Source organism: Acomys russatus, chromosome 16 (genome assembly GCF_903995435.1).
Source record: "Acomys russatus chromosome 16, mAcoRus1.1, whole genome shotgun sequence".
Taxonomy (NCBI): Eukaryota; Metazoa; Chordata; class Mammalia; order Rodentia; family Muridae; genus Acomys; species Acomys russatus.
The window spans coordinates 32,219,758-32,237,335 of record NC_067152.1 but is presented as its reverse complement, the minus strand read 5'-3'; the positions used below and the strand labels follow the sequence as shown (position 1 = coordinate 32,237,335).

Below are 17,578 nucleotides of genomic sequence, written 5' to 3'. Positions count from 1 at the left end.
GGCTTTTGCACTAGCCTTTCTTCAAGTGGAAGAAGTTTCCTCCTCCCATTTCTCTGTTGCACCCCACTTCCCTGTCTTCCTCTCAGCAGCCCTGCTGTGTATGTAGCCCATGCTGGCCTGCAGTTCTCCATCCCCACCTTAGCCTCCTGAGTTCTCAGGAGAGTACCGACATGCCAGACTCCAAACATCTTCTCCTATAGAAATGACTCACAACCATCTATAATGTGATCTGATGTGCTCTTCTGACCTGTAAGTGTATGTGCAGGCAGAGCACTGTATACACAATAAATAAATAAATCCAAAAAAGAAAAGAAAAGAAAAGAAAAGAAATGGCAGTTTTACAGTGTACTTCCCCAAATATATCCAAGTTTATTGTCACCCAACCCTTTTCTAAAACAGTACTCAGAACTTAGTAAGTTAAATGTCTGGTATGGTGCCTTGAAGGGTAGACCAGTAGTACGTTTTGTTCAACAGCTGTTTTATCTAAGCTGGGGATATTGCTCAGTAGCGTTCTTGCCTAGCACTCAAGAAAACACCTGTTCCATCCTGTTGGCTACATAACCAGTGTGGTGCACGCCTGTAGTCCCAGTACTCAGGTGTGGAGACGGGAGTCTCGGGAGTACAAGGTCCTTCTCTACTTGGTGGTGAGTTTGAGACCAGGCTCTGCTACAGGAGACTGGGGGAAATATTTGTATAAAAAGAGATTTAACCAACTCTCCCTGTTTCTGTTTTCCTTTTAGGTTTAAGTTTTTGAGATTGAAGTAGGTCTGCACAGTAGGAACCCATGTCTTTTCTTGTAAGTAAACCAGAGCGAATTAGGGTGAGTGTTCCTGTTCTTCTGGCTTCCTATTTTTCTCTTCTGAAAAGTATTTGGGTGGATGTTGTGGTGGGTTGTTTTGTTTTATATAACACTCAGAATTGTCTGGTAAAAAAGAAGCGGGAAAGTGGCTTATTTTATGAATTGATTAGTTGCGTGTTAAATAAGTTGGGCTTTTCTGTGTAGTTGCATAGTTGCTAAAGATCTCCTTGCTTCTGTTTTTCATGGATTTTTGGTTTTGGTTTTGATTTTTCAAGACAGGGTTTCTCCGTGTAACCATGGCTCTCTGATCTCTGTCTGAAAACCAGACTGGCCTCAGACTCACAGTAATCCACCTGCCTCTGCCTTCCCAAGTGCTGCGATTCAGGCATGAGCCAACCCACACAGCTGGATTAATGTTTTTAAAATCAGTATCAGGTTGAAGTTACTGGAACACATTTCTAAGTACAGTCATGAAGAGTCTTTAAGTTTAATTTTAAGGTGTTCACTTTGGCAGCACATATACTAAAATTAACTTGAAGAATTTATTATACTTGTTATTAGAGTCGTTATCAGGGACCAGTGAGCTGGTCCAGCAGGTACAGGTGCTTGCCGCTAAGCCTGACATGAGTTCAGTCCTGGGACCTACATAGTGAGTGGAAGGTGAGACCTGAGTCCCACATGTCCTCTGATCCCCACATACATGACATGATACACATGCACAAAATAAATAAATAAGAAAAGAATCTTACACTCACCTGGAAGTGGAGATACCATGACCGTGAAGGTACTTTCCCAGGCCGAGACTTAGCGCTCAGATGTGCTGACCCTGCAAGTTCCCCAAGCTCAGGAAACTCAACTGTATGATTGTGGTAGTGGGCGACTTAGTTCCCATTCTTCCTGTAAAAATTTTAGGAAAAAAATATTATCAGATTGATTTTAAGAACAAATATTGGGTTTCACTTCTTTATAAGCTCCAATGACTTCATTAGAAAGTGTCTTATGGGCCATTGAGCTGGCTCATCAGTTGCAGGGTTTTGTACTAGGCTTGGCAACCTGAGTTGGAGCCCTGGGGACCTCGGGAGCCCTGGGGAAGGAGAGAAACAAATTCCACATGTTGTCCTCTGACCTCCACATGTGCATCCCTTCCCCAACAAAATAAATTAATGTAATTAAATTTTTCTTAAAGTATCTTATTTATTTTATCACACTTCATTTTTAAAGATTTATTTATTATTTATATAGTATTCTGCCTGCATGTAGGCCAGAAGAGGGCACCAGATCTCATTAATTATAGATGGTTGTGAGCCACCATGTGGGTGCTGGGAATTGAACTCAGGACCTCTGGAAAAACAGCCAGTGCTCTTAACCTCTGAGCCATCTTTCCAGCCCCCGAGTCAAGTGCAATGATTATTTAAAGATTTTAATCATATTTAAGTGTTATGAGAAATGAGTTTGCCACTCTCAAATATTAAAGCACAAATTATACTTTGTACTATAGTGCATAGGAATTATATTAAATTTGCTTTTTAAGTTCAGAAAAAAATTGTTACAGAAGAGGACAAAGGGACTTTATAGTTTTAGTGCATATTATGTAGCTTTAAAAAATGTTCTTTAATCTTCCCTTTCTTGTGTTTACATGTATAAACACCGTTACACTGTAAGGAATAAACATCAGTGTTAGTTAAGAGGAAAAGGTAACTCTCTCCTTAGCCTGAACTCCACTCAGTGGAAAGAATGCTCCGATGCCAAGCTTTAACACCAGTCGTGAAGTGACACAGAGTCTGGATTCCATTGCTTTTAATGTGAGCCACATTCCTATTTTAACCTGGCCTGATTAAGGTGAAACCAGACCCCTGATTAGTAAATAGAAATCTAAAACCCATCTGAAATGGGCTGGCAAGGCGGACATTGATTATGCTAGCTTAGTCCTGGTGACTTGATAGAAAGTAAGTCTTTAGAAACCCTGTGAATGTGCTGGCTTCAGCAGCCTCCACGCCCACATGGGTTGACACTAAGAGGATGCGCGTGCCCGCTATGGAGGACAACATGCAAGTCTCTGACATGAAATCAGAAGGGGTTCTCCTTGAAAAGGCAAAGGGGAACCAGAGTGGGGAAGGGACAGGAAGAGGGTGCTGGGCTGTAAATATGATCAAGGCACATGGTCTGCCTGCGTGGAAATGTCATGAGGAAGCCCATCCTCCCACCCAACAGTAGATGATAGGAAAACAAAAGAGGCAGGTGCGGTGGTACATTTCTGTATCCAGAACTTGGGGAACTGCTGGAGGGGGATGGAGGGGTTTAAGGCCAGGCCAGGCTACAGAGAGACCCTGTCTCCAAAAGGCAAAAACCAAACAAAAGAAGACAGCTTTGTAGTTAAAAGAATATGGGATGTGCTGGGTATCTTTGTAAACTAGCAGAGGCTTGTGAGAAATTTGTTTATTCATGTTTTCTATGTGTTGAGTTCTAGCAACACTTTTCAAATTGGCGTTGATGATCCAGGACTTGTAAAGAATATCTGTGGAATAAACAAGATGCAACCAATGACAATGTTCACATTAGGGACAGTTCCGTGTATTTCCCCTCTATCACATTTATGAACCAGTTATTTTGCTTAAAGTTAGATACAGAAGACTAGGGAAAGGAACGAATCTATTGTTTGTACCAGTTTCAAGATCCTGCTTGTTATGTTTTTGTGGGGTGCTTCTCTTGTTTGTCTCTAAGAGCTGATAGCTACTTTGTTGTGGCTTAGAAGACATACTAATTCTCTTTGGGGTTTTCCTCTTTAGCGGTGGGTCTCGGAAAAGTTCATTGTTGAGGGCTTAAGAGATTTGGAACTGTTTGGAGGTAAGTACAGAACGGCGCTTAGCCATCATTTCAGGGTAATTCCCACTGTTCTGCTGACTAGATCATTTATACAGGTTAGCAGTTTGAAGAGCCAGTGTGAACTATAGTTGTTAGGTTCTCATGGCTTCCTTTTAACCTGTGTGTCCCAGAAATCTGCAAATGAATCCAGCAGTTGTCCTTCTCCTGTCTTGACTATTAGAGAGCAAGCACAGTGTTTAAAGGCCTGTGTGCTTTTTATAAGCATTTGTCCAGTTGAAACACATATTGCTAAATTAAAAATTTTCAAAGTCTCTAAGGCAGGCCTGGTGCCTGCCTATAGTTTTTCTGAGACCAGGCCAGGTAGTGCACACCTTTAATCCCAGCACTTGGGAGGCAGAGGCAGGCGGATCTCTGTGAGTTTGAGGCCAGCCAGTGCTACACAGAGAAACCCTGACTCAAAAAACAAAACAAACAAACAAACAAAACCCCAAAACCTGTAGGTTTTTTTTTTGTTGTTGTTGTTTTGTTTGGTTGGTTATATATACTTGGGAGGCTGAAACAGCAGCCTGACAAGTTCAAGGCCAGTTTGGGTAATTTAGTGAGACCCTGTGTCCAATTGAAAAGTGAAAAAGAAGGCCAGGAACACTGGTCAGTGGGGAAAGCTTTGGCAGTGTTCTAGTCTTACACACACACACACACACACACACACACACACACACGTTTTAAAAATAAAACAATAGATCATAACAAAGGTAAAAGTGATGTAAAAGTTCTGGTTGTATTGATCCATATAGTTGACTCATAATTTCACAGCAGAAATCGTGAGACCTAATAGATCTAAGAAAAAAATCTATCAGGGCAAACAGACTAACCTCCTATCATAAAACCTATTGACCCAGTAAGTTTGTATTGTGAGTTTTAACAGATGCAGACATTCCTGTTTGGCCCTTTCCAAAGTAAGACTCTTTGGAAATGATAATCTTAGTTCAGGTTGTTGTTTGCTTGAGACAGGGTCTCACCATGTAGCCTTCCTTGACTGGCCTCACACGCAGAGATTCCCTCTTCCTCTACCTTCTGAGTGCTGGCATTTAAGGAATGTGTCACCACACCTAGTCTCTGGTTGTCTTTGACAGAATCCTCGTCTGATCTGAGGTTGCTAAAATGTTTCTCTCTGCATGGTCACAGCTCACCCACTGTTAGTAGTCAGTGTTACTGAGTCTTACACAACTTGGAATTGGCCCTCTGTCAAGACTAACTGCTGTTTGTATACCAGAAAACTAGTGTCTGAGAGGAAACTACTACTGAAAAACCGAGACTAAATTACTCTTCCTCTAATCTCTGTAGCTAGGTAATTGGATGCTCAATGAAAGGCATTTTCCTTGGTGACTAAACTTTCTCTTCTGATTTGTTATAGTTTAAGGTATTTAGAATTATATGTTTAAGATGTTTGAAAGTATATAACCACTCCTGTACTTTACAGTGGAAGACCTTTCATAATCTTTTTTCCTGTACCCAGGGCCTGGTGTGTACCAGGCAGGCCCACTCCCACTGTGCTACCCCTCCGCCCCTGGTTAATGGTCTCCGTTACTTTTGAAAATAGAAAAGGCAAGGGACACAGGGTTTGTGTGCAGGACTACTTAGTCGGCCTGTGTCCTTCTGTATCTGTTGTCATTCCCAGCAGCTGATGCCCAAAGTCACTGCTGTCGTCACGTTCAGAATCCAACCCTATCTACTGAGAAATGAGCTGCGTAAAAAGAAAAAGGAAAATTTGGGAACATGGTTGAGTAATTAAGTTGCCTAGCTTGAGTGAGGGCCTAAAGAACGAAGGGAAGGGGGAAAGTAGATGTCACAAAGTATATAAGGCTCAGAAACCTGCATGTTCAAATTAACAGTCTATGTTGAGGGTAAGTAAATGTGCCCAGGGCTGCAGTTGACATTCATGTGCCAGTCCCAGGAGGCTGCAGCAATCTCACTGTGGTGCTGTGTGTGTGTGTGTGTGTGTGTGTGTGTGTGTGTGTGTGTGTGTGTGTGTGTGTATAGTGCTGTGATGACTTAAGTGGTCTCTGTTATTAACTGTTGTCCTAAGTGTAATAATTGCTGTTCTGAATGCGGGTGTGCCTTCTGCTAACAAATGCCAACAATCAATTTCTCTACCCCAGAGCAGCCTCCGGGTGACACTCGGAGAAAAGTAAGTGGCTTTCTGGGCTCTGCACTGTGGCTGCTGCACGGAGATGAGGCCTGTGGGCATGCAGTGTTTCCTTGGCTTGTGCGCTATGCTTCGGCTGCCCTTCTCAGCTTGATTTGAAATACAATTTTATTTTATTTTATTTTTTTAACTTGTGACGCTTCAGGTTTCACCCTAGAAAGACTTTGTTGTATACTTTACAGAGCAGAGAAGTCTTATCTGGGGATTGAAGCCTCCTCCCCCCTCACTGCTCACCCCCTAAAGTAAATTCATCAGTTTGACATTTCAGCTTTACTGGCTGGTGCCTCTCACTTCCTCATTTGTAGACTATTAGCAGTAAATTTCAGTCCATGGAGGAAATACAGATCCTTCTCTGGCTCATAAGGTAGAACCTCAAGTCTCCTCTACTGCAAAAATAAAAATGAAACTAAAAAGTACAAAGCAGGCTAGGTGTGGCGGTACATACCACACTTGTCATCCTAGCTCTCAAAACCAAGGGCAAGGTGTGGGTCAGAAGCAGGGTGCTCCTCAGACATGAGGCCCTGCGTGCCACCCTCAGTACAAGACAAAAGACACAGCCAAAGTTAGGCATGGGGGCACATGGCTGAAGTCCCACCACTTGTGAGGATGAAGCAAGAGGATGGCAAGAGTGTAAGCTACGTGGGAGGACTCTGCCTTAAAACGACAGTCCCTAGGGCAGTGAGGGGCCTGGCTGGTAAAGGCACGCAGCTTGCAAGCCTGGGCAACAGAGTAAGACAACAGCCTCAGTAATCCCTGGGACCTATAAAAGGAGAAGGAGAAGACTGATGCCACAGAGTTACCCTCTGACCTCTACACACACACACATTCCTGCTTGTGGACACCCACAATTGAAAATAAAAAAAAAAAAAAAAAAAAAAACCTCAAGCCCTCTCCCTCTCCCACAAAAAAACCCATACAAAAACAGTCTTGGGTTGGTTTGTTTGTTTTTCTTTCCCTGAGAAAAGCTGCAGGGTTCTCGCTGTCTTTCCTCTGCTGGTGCTTTATTTTCCCTGAGTAAATAGCACCATATGTGCACAGTGCACCAAGCTATTTTGGAAACTGTGACTCATTGTCTTGGGGGCGGGGGAGGGGAAGTGAGGGAAGAGGAGAGAAAGAGAACACAATGGCTGGGGATAGTTGCATTCATCTGTGATCCCAGTACGCAGGAGGCTGAGGCAGGAGGATCACCAGTTTGAGGCCACCAGGGTTGTTAAGCAGTGAGGCTCTAAGAGCTGGAGAAGGATGGAACAGGGAGAAGATGGTAAGAGCGCTCGGCAGCCCAGGGACGGACCAAGGAGGACGACTGTGCCTACTCCATCTGTGGGGACACCTGTCTGGTGTCAGACCCACGTGTTTCCATTCAGGAGACAAAAAAAAAAAAAAAAAAAAAAAAAAGAAAAAAAAGAAAAAATACATTAAAAAATTTAAATCCCTATAAGACCCAATTTTTTCATAAGAGATACTAATTCTTATGTGCTCATAGCTACTGATGGTCTAGCAAAGACTGTCGTGGGTAAAACCTGAGGCAAGTTGAATGTGTTCATTTCATAGTAGTTGATAAATATTGTCTTTGTATGCATTATTGGATTTTGTTTTAAACAATGCTACTGTTTTATGGTCGTTTCTAGGTGTCAATGGCTTATGTGTTTTAAAATGCTTCAGAACAAGAAAAATGCTTTTAATGTGGGGACCTAAAAAAAGATTAATAGAACTAGTATCTTTTCTTGAGCAATTTGAGATTCCAGATCTCAGTGCTATAACTATGCTGTGCTGTGTTTAAGGAGAATGAGCTAAAATTTCATCTCTTTGCTCTGAACATAGAGTTTTCTTAAAAATCTACAAGAGTTTAATGAGCTCACCCTGTTTTGGTAAAGCACGGGCCTTTGTTCAGCCCTAGCAGACAGAACCACAGCTTCTTAGTTCAGAAGAACATGTCAGCATGAAACTTTGCAAGCCATACCTCCGCCGTCTCTCCACTCTCAGCGTTATCCTCCAGTTTCTTTCCACAGTTTACTAAGCTTTGAGCACTTGACAGTGTTTGCAGCCAGAGTTCCAAAGTTCTTCACAACCTTCCCACCAAAACACAGCCGTGCCCTATGAGCCTGGCGCCACTTTCCTGGTTTGTTTTCTGGCGCTGTGGTAAACAACATGGCCAAAGGCAACTGGGGAGGAAAGGGCTTATGTTCCTTATGTACCCTGAGTCAGAACAGGAACTTAAACTGCAGAGGGGCCTGGAGGCAGGAACTGCAGCTGATGCTATGGACAAACACAGCTTACTGGCGTTCTCCACATGGCTTGCTCAGACGCTTTCTTATACCACCAATGACCACCTGCCCATGGGTGGCACCACCCACAGTGGGCTGGGCCCTCCCACACCAATCATTATTTAAGAAAATACTCCACAGATGTGTCCACAGGCCAATCTGATGGAGGCACTGTCTTAATTGAGGTTTCTCCCAGATAACTCTAGCTGGGTTAAGTTGACAGAAAACTAACCAGGACACCCCTCTTTTGTGTCAGTAACAGACCATACCTCTTTCAGAAGTCCTTCTGTATTTAAATGTACGTATGAAAACTAGTTCAGATGCTTAATTTATTTCACGCCTCTGTTTAGAAATTAGTGGTGCAGGTGTCCTAAAGGAAACGTGTCCTTAGTAACTACAGGATAACTACTCTTAAGTTACTCAAACAGCATTAGAATAATTTTGTCCTGTTTACAGAACTATCCCCTTTCTCTCCTGCTGTGTTTGCTGGCCTCTGACTGTGGAAAAGCACGGGTTCACTGGAGTGGGAGAGGCTTGTTCTGGGAGGGCTTGCGTGAGTCAGGCAGCCATGCAGAAGCCGCAGCAGCCTCTAGGCTAGTTCATCTCCTTCAGCCCCACATTTCCCAGTTTCAAAAAGCTGGTTGCTAATAGTTTCACTTTCCAGTCATTTTCTATACAACTAGATCAGAAGTATTTGGCCAGTTACTGTGTAAGCAATTCATTGAGCCTTTCCCTGCCTGTGTTCAACAAGAAATGCTATAGTTGGAGCCCAGTGGGTAGTGTGTCTTGTGTGCCTCCCAGCCTGGAAGTAGGACAGGTAATAAAGGAGTTTCCATCTGTAGCTTTTCAAAGAGAGTTGTTTAAAATAAACATAATTTTAAAAGCATATATAATAAATATTTTACTCTGAGAACTCAGTTGTTCTTCCTCTTCTCTTTTTCAAACTAGAGGAAGTTTAAGAAGTTTGGAAATTGAGGGCTGGAGAGATGGCTCAGAGGGTAAGAGCACTGGGTGCTCTTCTAGAGGTCTTGATTTCAATTCCCAGCAACCACATGGTGGCTCACAACTATCTATAATGTGATCTGGTGCCCTCTTCTGGCCTGCAGTACAGAATACTGTATACATAATAAATAAAAAAAAGTTTGGAAGTTGAGAGAAAGCTTTAAACATGAAGCAGTTATTCTCATGAGGGCCATAGTGTTACTGGCTTAAAAAACAATATTGCTGGTAGGTACCAGGCTCTGGTAAAGGCGCTGCAGGCCCAGTGTACCCATCACTTTAAGCCCTGTTGCCAGAGGACTTGGCATTCCCTCTACTCTTTCATTCTCCATGAAGATTGTGGGCAGAAAACTTCTTCTTCTTCTTCTTCTTCTTCTTCTTCTTCTTCTTCTTCTTCTTCTTCTTCTTCTTCTTCTTTTTTCTTTGTTCCTTTGTTGGTTTTTCGAGACAGGGTTTCTCTGTGTAGCCTTGGCTGTCCTGGACTCACTTTGTAGACCAGGCTGGCCTCGAACTCATAGTGATCCGCCTGCCTCTGCCTCCCAAGTGCTGGGATTAAAGGTGTGCGCCACCACTGCCCGGCTGTCAGAAAGCTCCTTGAGTTCTGACTTTGCTTTTATGATTTACAGATTCTTTAGGTTTGTCCAGTACTGTTCTATTATTACCATATTGTTATTAATATAGCAGTGAACACAGCAGGCAAGAACCCTTTCATGCAACGTAACAGAGCGACAGGAACCTGCTCTGCTTTGCTGCCCAGAGTCTTCTCTGGAGAAATTACACTGGGGACCTAAATGATAAGAAGACAGTGATGAGGGCAGTGTGTTTGCTGGACAACTGGAGGGGCAGCATCAACTACATAGTGAGTTTGAGGCTAGCCTGGGCTCTATGACACTGTCTCAAAACCAAACCAAACCACACCAAACCAAACAAAAAAAACAAAACAAATAAACAGTGGGGACAGAAGTTGTAGCCAAGTAGGAGTGTCCCAGTTAAAGGGACTGGAGAGATAGCTCAAAGGTTAGGAGCACTTGCTGCTCTTGTGGAGGATGCAGGTTGAGTTCTCAGCACCCATGTGGTGGCTCAAAACTAAATCTCAAATCTGGCTGGACACCTGGATGCACTTACATATGTGCAGACAACACACCCATATATGTTGCCTTAGTTTACTTTCTATTGCTGTGATAAACACCAAAACCAAAAGCAATACAGGAGGAAACGTGGGGTTTATTCCATCTTACTGCTTACAGTCTGTCACTGAGGGAAGTCAGGGCAGGACCCTGGAGGCAGGAACTGAGAGAACACTGGTTTCTGGCTTGCTTGCAGTGGCTTGCTCAGCCTGCTTTCTCTACTACCTGCAGAGGGCTGGGCATTCCCACAGCAATCATTAATGAAGAAAATGCCTTAGACTTGGCTACAGCCTATCTGATGGAGCCATTTTCCTTAACTGGGATTCACCCTTCCCAAATGACTCCAGCCTGTGTCAAGCTGGACAGAAAACCAACCAGGATTCAAAATTACAATAAATCCTTTAAAAAAAAAAAAAAGGTTTTTCTAGATGAGATGACTGGCAGGTTCACTGAGACCAGAGTCATGTTTATTTGTTTGGGGAAAGTGACTGGTTGAGGAGATGAGGTCAGTGAGGTAGACAGAACCAGTGCAGGGAACTAGATCTGATAAGCAGCCCATTGGGCTTTCTGTGAACCAAACACTGACTTTATTAAGAGCAAGAAGAGTCAAGAGGACAGCCGTATGGCTCAGTAGGTAAAGGCACTTGCTGTGCAAACCCCATGACCTGACTTCAGTTCCTGGAAGAAGGGGAGCACTGACTCCACAGAGACATTCTCTGACCTCCAAAGCCATATGTGCGCACACTTACACATGTGCATTATACACACAACAATAAAAAAGGAAATAAACACAAGAAAACCATTCAGGCACTGAGAATGTGATGTGAATGGTGCAATTATTTTGGAAAGCAGTATGTCATTGTCTTCACAAAATTGGCTGGTCATGTAGTCAGTAACTTGGTGATTCTTTCTGCTAGTTGCCAGCTTTCGTTAGGAGATACAGTCTAACATGTTTATAATAGTGCAGTTTGTAAGAGCAGAGTTGGAAAAGAACTCAATCCCATCAGTGTTGGAGTGGCTAATTTGATATCTGTTCCTGAAAAGAATATTACACAATGCCGGGCGTGGTGGCGCACGCCTTTAATCCCAGCACTCGGGAGGCAGAGGCAGGCGGATCGCTGTGAGTTCGAGGCCATCCTGGTCTACAAAGTGAGTCCAGGATGACCAAGGCTACACAGAGTAACCCCGTCTCGAAAATCCAAAAAAAAAAAAAAAAAAAAAAAAGAGAGAATATTACACAACAATGAAAGTCAGTGAATTATAACTGGATAGAAAATAAAAGATGGATTAAACTAGAAATCGACTTTATTAGCCAGGCGAGGTTAGTGGATGCCTGTAATCCCAGCACTAAGGAGGCAGAGGCAGGCGGATCTCTGTGAGTTCAAGGCCAGCCTGATCTCCAAAGTGAGTCCGAATAGCCAAGGCTACACAGAGAAACCCTGTTTCGAAAAAACAAAACCCACCAAAACAAAAAGAGACTTTATTAATAGGTATCTATTTTGCTCAATTAGAGCCCTCTTAATGTCTCTTTCTTTTTTTGTTTGTTTTTTTGAGACAGTGTCTCACTATGTAGGTCTGGCTGTCCTGGAACTCACTATGTAGATCAGGCTGGCCTTAAACTCATAGAGATAGTTCTGCCTCCCCAGGGCTGAGACCAAGGTGTGTGCCACTACACCCATTTTTTAGTATCACTCTTATGTGGTGAGGGAGGCAGAGCCATTTGACCCCTTTATTAATTGTTTTAAAACATGAGTAACAGGACACTTTCCCTGGCAGGGGCCTGGTTCTTGTCTGTGTCACATAGCCATGTTTGAATTTTTTTAGCAAATCATTTACCTCGGGGACCCTCATTTTTGTTATTGAGAGATAGAGCTGGAGTGATGCTGAGATTGCTCCTGTCAGCTCAGCACTGGAAGGCAGAGCCGGGAAGATCACCATGTATTCTAGGCAAGCCTGCGTACGTAGTGCATTCCAGGGAGCAGGGGTACTCATGGTGGGGCATGCCCTGCTCCGGCACGCAGGAGTTCAAAGGCAGGCAGATCTCTTAAATTCAAGACCAGCCTGGTCTACAAAGACCTTGTCTCAAAAAGGAAAAATAGAGCTGGGCGTGGTGGCACACACCTTTAATCCCAGCTCAGGAGGCAGAGGCAGGCGGATCACTGTGAGTTCTAGGCCAGCCTGGTCTACAAAGTGAGTCCAGGACAGCCAAAATAACATAAAGAAACCTTGTCTTAAAAAACAAAAACAAAAACAAAAAACCAAAAAAAAAAACAAAAAAACAAAAAAGGAAAAAGAAAAAAAAAAGTATCTGTCCATCTCTTAATCTAGCATGGGGAAGGAAGATCAGATACAGTGTAAAAGAGCTCTGAAGAGTATATGGTATTTAAATAGGACGCCAAGCAGTGTTTAGGGGCTCTGCAGTCACAGCCTTGGTGGCTGTCCAGGCACCAGCTTGTCAGAGCATCCTCAGCTTCTATAGTTAGTGCTGCTGAGGCAAGAGCCTTTTTGTGCGTTTACAGTTTCTTCTGCTTGGAGGCCAGATTTGTTTTTATTTTGCTTGGCTTTTTGACACACGGGCTCCCGCAGCTGAAGCCGGCTGGGAACTCTTGATCCTCCTGCCTCCACCTCCCGAGTACGAGGATTACAGCCATGCACCAGCACCCCTGACTTGAAGCCAGGCTTATAATTGTGGCATACCATACAGGGAGCTGGCTTCAGGTTTCTCCATTCAAGTTAGAGACGCCTGAAGGAAGAAGGTTCAAAGACAGAAGTCCTTTCCCCAAGCCATATGAATGCGTTTGGGCCTAGAGGGAAAGCAAGCCTGTGAAAGGAGAGCTGTTGGCGTGCTGTCCTGCCGTCCACATTCTGCACTGCTGGCCCCCTTTCCTCAGGCGTGACATCCGTATCCACATGGCTGGAGTCCATCATCCCCGACCTGACTGGGCAGGGACCAGGAGGCTGAGCATGCCGCAGGCCCAGAGAGTCACTTTCCTGTCGCTCAGGAACGTCAGCAATGAACAGCCTGGGCATTTGGTTTGTTAAAGGAATGAGGTTCCTCCAGCTATGTTCCTCTAGATTAGTGGTTCTCAACATTCTTTTTTTTTTTTTTTTTTAAAGATTTATTATGTATACAATGCTCTGCCTGCACATATGCCCACTGGCAGGTTCTCAACATTCCTAATGCTGTGACCTTTTAATACAGTTCCTCGTGTTGTGGTGACCACCCCTCCCCAACCATAAAGTTATTTCATTGCTGCTTCATAACTAATTTTCCTACTGCTATGAACCATAATGTAAATTTCTGATAGACAGCCCCTGTGAAAGGGCCATTCGGCCCCCAAAGGGGTTGCAACCCACAGCTTGAGAACTGCTCTAGAGCAAAATTGTAGGTCTGACCTTTTAGAGTCTTGCAATTGGGCCCTGAAAAACTGAACCCCAATGAAGCAGGAAACTGAAAACAGTATTTCTCTACCCCCACCTTTTTTCTTTTAAGATTTATTTATTTATTTTATGTTTACTCTATCTGCATACAGAGCCTGCAGGCCAGAAGAGGGTATCGGATCCTATTATAGATGGTTATGAGCCACCATGTAGTTGCTGGGAATTGAACTCAGGGCCTCTGGATAAGCAGCCAGAGCTCTTAACCATCGAGGCATCTCTCCACCCCACTCCCACCGCCTTTTTTCATGGGTCTTTCTCCACACGTCCTTCCTCAGCCACGAGCTTGGTAGACCTTAGCAGTCAGTTACTGGAAAGGAGAAGCAGAGTAGTTGACGGACAGTCATCCTTGTTTGTAAATCTCACAACACCTGGTCTGCCAGCAGTGCTGACTGAACACTCCTGTGCTGTGTTCCTCCTCAGGTAGAGGCAGCAGTGCTGACTGAACACCATGTGCTATGTTCCTCCTCAGGTAGAGCCAGCAGAGCTTCTTTGCCACAGTCAGGATTGCTGTGTGTGCTGTAGAAGCGAGGCTCCTCGAGCATCTGTTACTGCCTCTGCCCACTCTCCACCTCCATTTTCTCAGTTAACCTCCTTTTCTTTTTCTTTAGGCCAATGAGGCGAGCTCAGAGTCAATAGCATCCTTCTCTAAGCCAGAGGTCATGAGCAGCTTTCTCCCAGAGAGCGGTTGTTATGAGCTGCTCGCCGTCATAGGTAATGCCCACCGTCGTGCCACAGCCTTCCTCAGCTAGCTGGGAGGATTCACAGTGACAGCAGGCTTCTGTGAACTTCTTGTGCCAAGTATGGGAAGAGGTCATTTCCAGGAGGCCATAGTCTGCCACAGTGATTGGCTGAGAAGGACTGATGGAAAAACCAAGAAATGTCAGCTATGAAATGTCAGCAGCAGTGAACATTCTAACTAAAATTTTCTGCTGAAATGAAGAAAATTATCTTTAGAGTAGACAGATCTTTGTGGCTGTCTCTGTTTAAGTCATTCCTTTTGTTTTTGTTTTGTTTTGTTTCAGGCAAAGGGTTTGAGGACTTGATGACAGTGAATTTAGCCAGGTACAAACCAACGGGAGAGTATGTGACAGTACGAAGGATCAACCTAGAAGCTTGCTCCAATGAGATGGTGACGTTCTTGCAGGTACTAACACATGGGTGTGACCCTGGGAGGGTGTGACCCGGGATGGTGTGACCCTGGGAGGGTGTGACCCTGGGAGGGTGGGCTCTTGGCTATATAGTCATTCCTCTAGAAGTTTTTGCAGGAAGCTAACGTGTGACCCTGGGAGGGTGGGCTCCTGGCTATATAGTCATTCCTCTAGAAGTTTTTGCAGGAAGCTAACGTGGACCATGTGTTCGGAAGCCATGAGGCATCAGTGAAGAGTCTTAGCAGTCTCTGCTTGCTCTGCGTTCTTCAGAGAGGCTGAGCAGCACGCGTGCAGGCAAGCGCAGAAGCAAGCAGCACAGGCAGGCTCAGGAAGTCACAGTCACAGGCAGGGCCACCTGCTCTGTCGCAAACACCAGTGGCCATTTTCTGGCCCTTAGCACCTTGTTTGTGTGCAGATGCCTCTCCATTTGGCAAGCAAGAAGCCTTCCTTCTGTTACACTAGTGTAGGAACTAAGTAGGGGTGAGATGCCTCATGGCCCTGTGATACCAGTATGCGTAGTACTCAGCACAAAGTGGGCTCAGGCCAGTGTGCATAGCGCCCAGCGCAGAGTGGGCTCAGGCCAGTGTGCATAGCGCCCAGCGCAGAGTGGGCTCAGGCCAGTGTGCATAGCGCCCAGCGCAGAGTGGGCCCAGGCCAGTGTGCATAGCGCCCAGCGCAGAGTGGGCTCAGGCCAGTGTGCATAGCGTGCAACACAGAGTGGGCCCAGGCCAGTGTGCATAGCGTGCAGCACAGAGTGGGCCCAGGCCAGTGCGCATAGCATGCAGCACAGAGTGGGCTCAGACCAGTGTGCATAGCGCCCAGCACAGAGTGGGCTCAGACCAGTGTGCATAGCGCCCAGCACAGAGTGGGCTCAGACCAGTGTGCATAGTGCCCAGCACAGAGTGGGCTCAGACCAGTGTGCATAGCGCCCAGCACAGAGTGGGCTCAGGCCAGTGTGCAGCTCCTGCCCTTCACCTGGAGCGTTCTCCTCAAGTAACGCTCACCTGACAGTGCTGTCCACATTTCTTTGTATGTAGTGACCAGATGGGGCCAGTACTAGCTTAGCTATTTGTTCTAGAATGTGGTTGCCCATGTGATTTCTTTTTTCTTTTTCTTTTTCTTTTTCTTCCTCTGAAACATTAAACAGGCAGACGGAACTGCACATATGGCCTTAACTTAGGTCATAAAATTTCAGGAATGTGAACTTTTTGGAGGTTCTGTTTTGTTTTTAATTTCGTTTGAGACAGGGTCTCTCTCATTCAGGTTGGTCTAGAACTCAGGTAGCCCAAGCTGGCCTCAGACTCATCAGTCCTCCTGTCCCAGCCTTCTAAGCCAGCAGTTCTCAACTCATTGGTTGTAACCCCTTTGGGGTCAGAGCAATTATCCTGCATATCAGATAGTTATATTATGATTCCTAACTGTAGCAAATTTACAGTTATGGAGTAGCAGTGAAATAACTTTATAGTTGAGGGTCACCACATGAGGAGCTGTATTAGAGAGTCGCAGCACTAGGCAGGTTGAGAGCCACTGCTCTAAGCACTGGCCTAACAGAGCTACTTGGCTCTTCTGAGGTCCCTTTGAACCTTTTAAAAAATGTTTCATGTGCCTGCTTCTGGGGAGGGCCCCAGTCTGGGTGCTGGGAAATGTGCCTTGTACTCCATAGTTATTATGTGCTCATTAGTCCCATCAACTCTTATACTTTGCTGTATAGTGGGAAAGTATTTTTTGTTCGTCTTTTGATAGCATCTTGCCCTGTTACCCAGCCTCACGTGTGCAGACTGGGATCGCACTCCTAACTTCAGGAGGACTGTGTATCTTGGCCTTTGGGACTGAATTAATCAAATCATCCCCAAGTCTTCGGCCACTGTTTTATTTTGTTGTCTCTGAGGTGGTTGACTCTCGCTGTGTTGACAGCCATGTCCCTGCATGGTGAGGGCTTGTTTTTTGAGACTCTTGGGTGTGTTGCTGGCTAGCAGAGCTACTCAGAGGCCTGAGTGGGCAAAGCAGGGGGCTTTCCTCAGGCATGGTAGGCCTTCCTGCACTGGAAGGATTCTGAGGAGGGCATCCAGAAGGCACTAGGTCCCCACACTAACACCGCACTGCTCCTTTGTGCTGGACACCATTCTTGACGCCGACCTCAGCTTTGCCATTGCTTTTAGGGGGAGCTTCATGTCTCTAAACTGTTCAGCCATCCCAATATTGTGCCATACCGAGCCACCTTCATCTCAGACAATGAGCTGTGGGTTGTCACGTCATTCATGGCATATGGTGAGTGCAAAGGGTTCTGAACGGTGGGTGGGTTTTGAACGGCGGGCGGGTTCTGAACGGTGGACGGGTTCTGTGCTGTTTGTCCTGTTCCCACTGGTGTCCTTTTCAGGCTCTGCAAAGGATCTCATTGGTACACACTTCATGGATGGCATGAATGAGCTGGTGATTGCGTACATCCTGCAGGGCGTGCTAAAGGCCTTGGACTACATCCACCACATGGGCTATGTGCACAGGTGTGTTCCAAGCCACTTACCCTTCACTAGTGAATCTAGAGTTCACAATCAAGGATCTGGAGTCTGGACTTACCACTTAGGGGACAGTCATTAGCCTGTCAGTGCTGAAGTCACTTGGTCATTACTGTGTGAGAAGAGTTATCTGCTGTGGTCCACTGGCCCCCAGCCCCTGCCTTACCCCTGTGTGCCTCAGAGCAGGCCCACAGTCAGGCCCAGTCAGGGCAAAGGCAGGTGGCTTCGTCGTTGGTGTCGGTGGGGAAGACAGTGGAA

General features: G+C 45.2%; 1 protein-coding gene across 1 annotated transcript in view; it reads left to right on the top strand.

Moving 5' to 3' along the window:
* Positions 1-17,578, top strand: part of Strada (STE20 related adaptor alpha) — a 31,408-nt gene that overhangs the window by 5,274 nt on the left and 8,556 nt on the right. The window contains exons 2-8 of the mRNA XM_051158895.1: positions 741-820; positions 3,586-3,643; positions 5,782-5,810; positions 14,268-14,370; positions 14,682-14,803; positions 16,967-17,075; positions 17,185-17,308. Coding sequence (XP_051014852.1) covers positions 785-820; positions 3,586-3,643; positions 5,782-5,810; positions 14,268-14,370; positions 14,682-14,803; positions 16,967-17,075; positions 17,185-17,308 — 581 coding nt within the window. The 5' untranslated portion in view covers positions 741-784. The remainder of the gene's footprint in view (positions 1-740; positions 821-3,585; positions 3,644-5,781; positions 5,811-14,267; positions 14,371-14,681; positions 14,804-16,966; positions 17,076-17,184; positions 17,309-17,578) is intronic.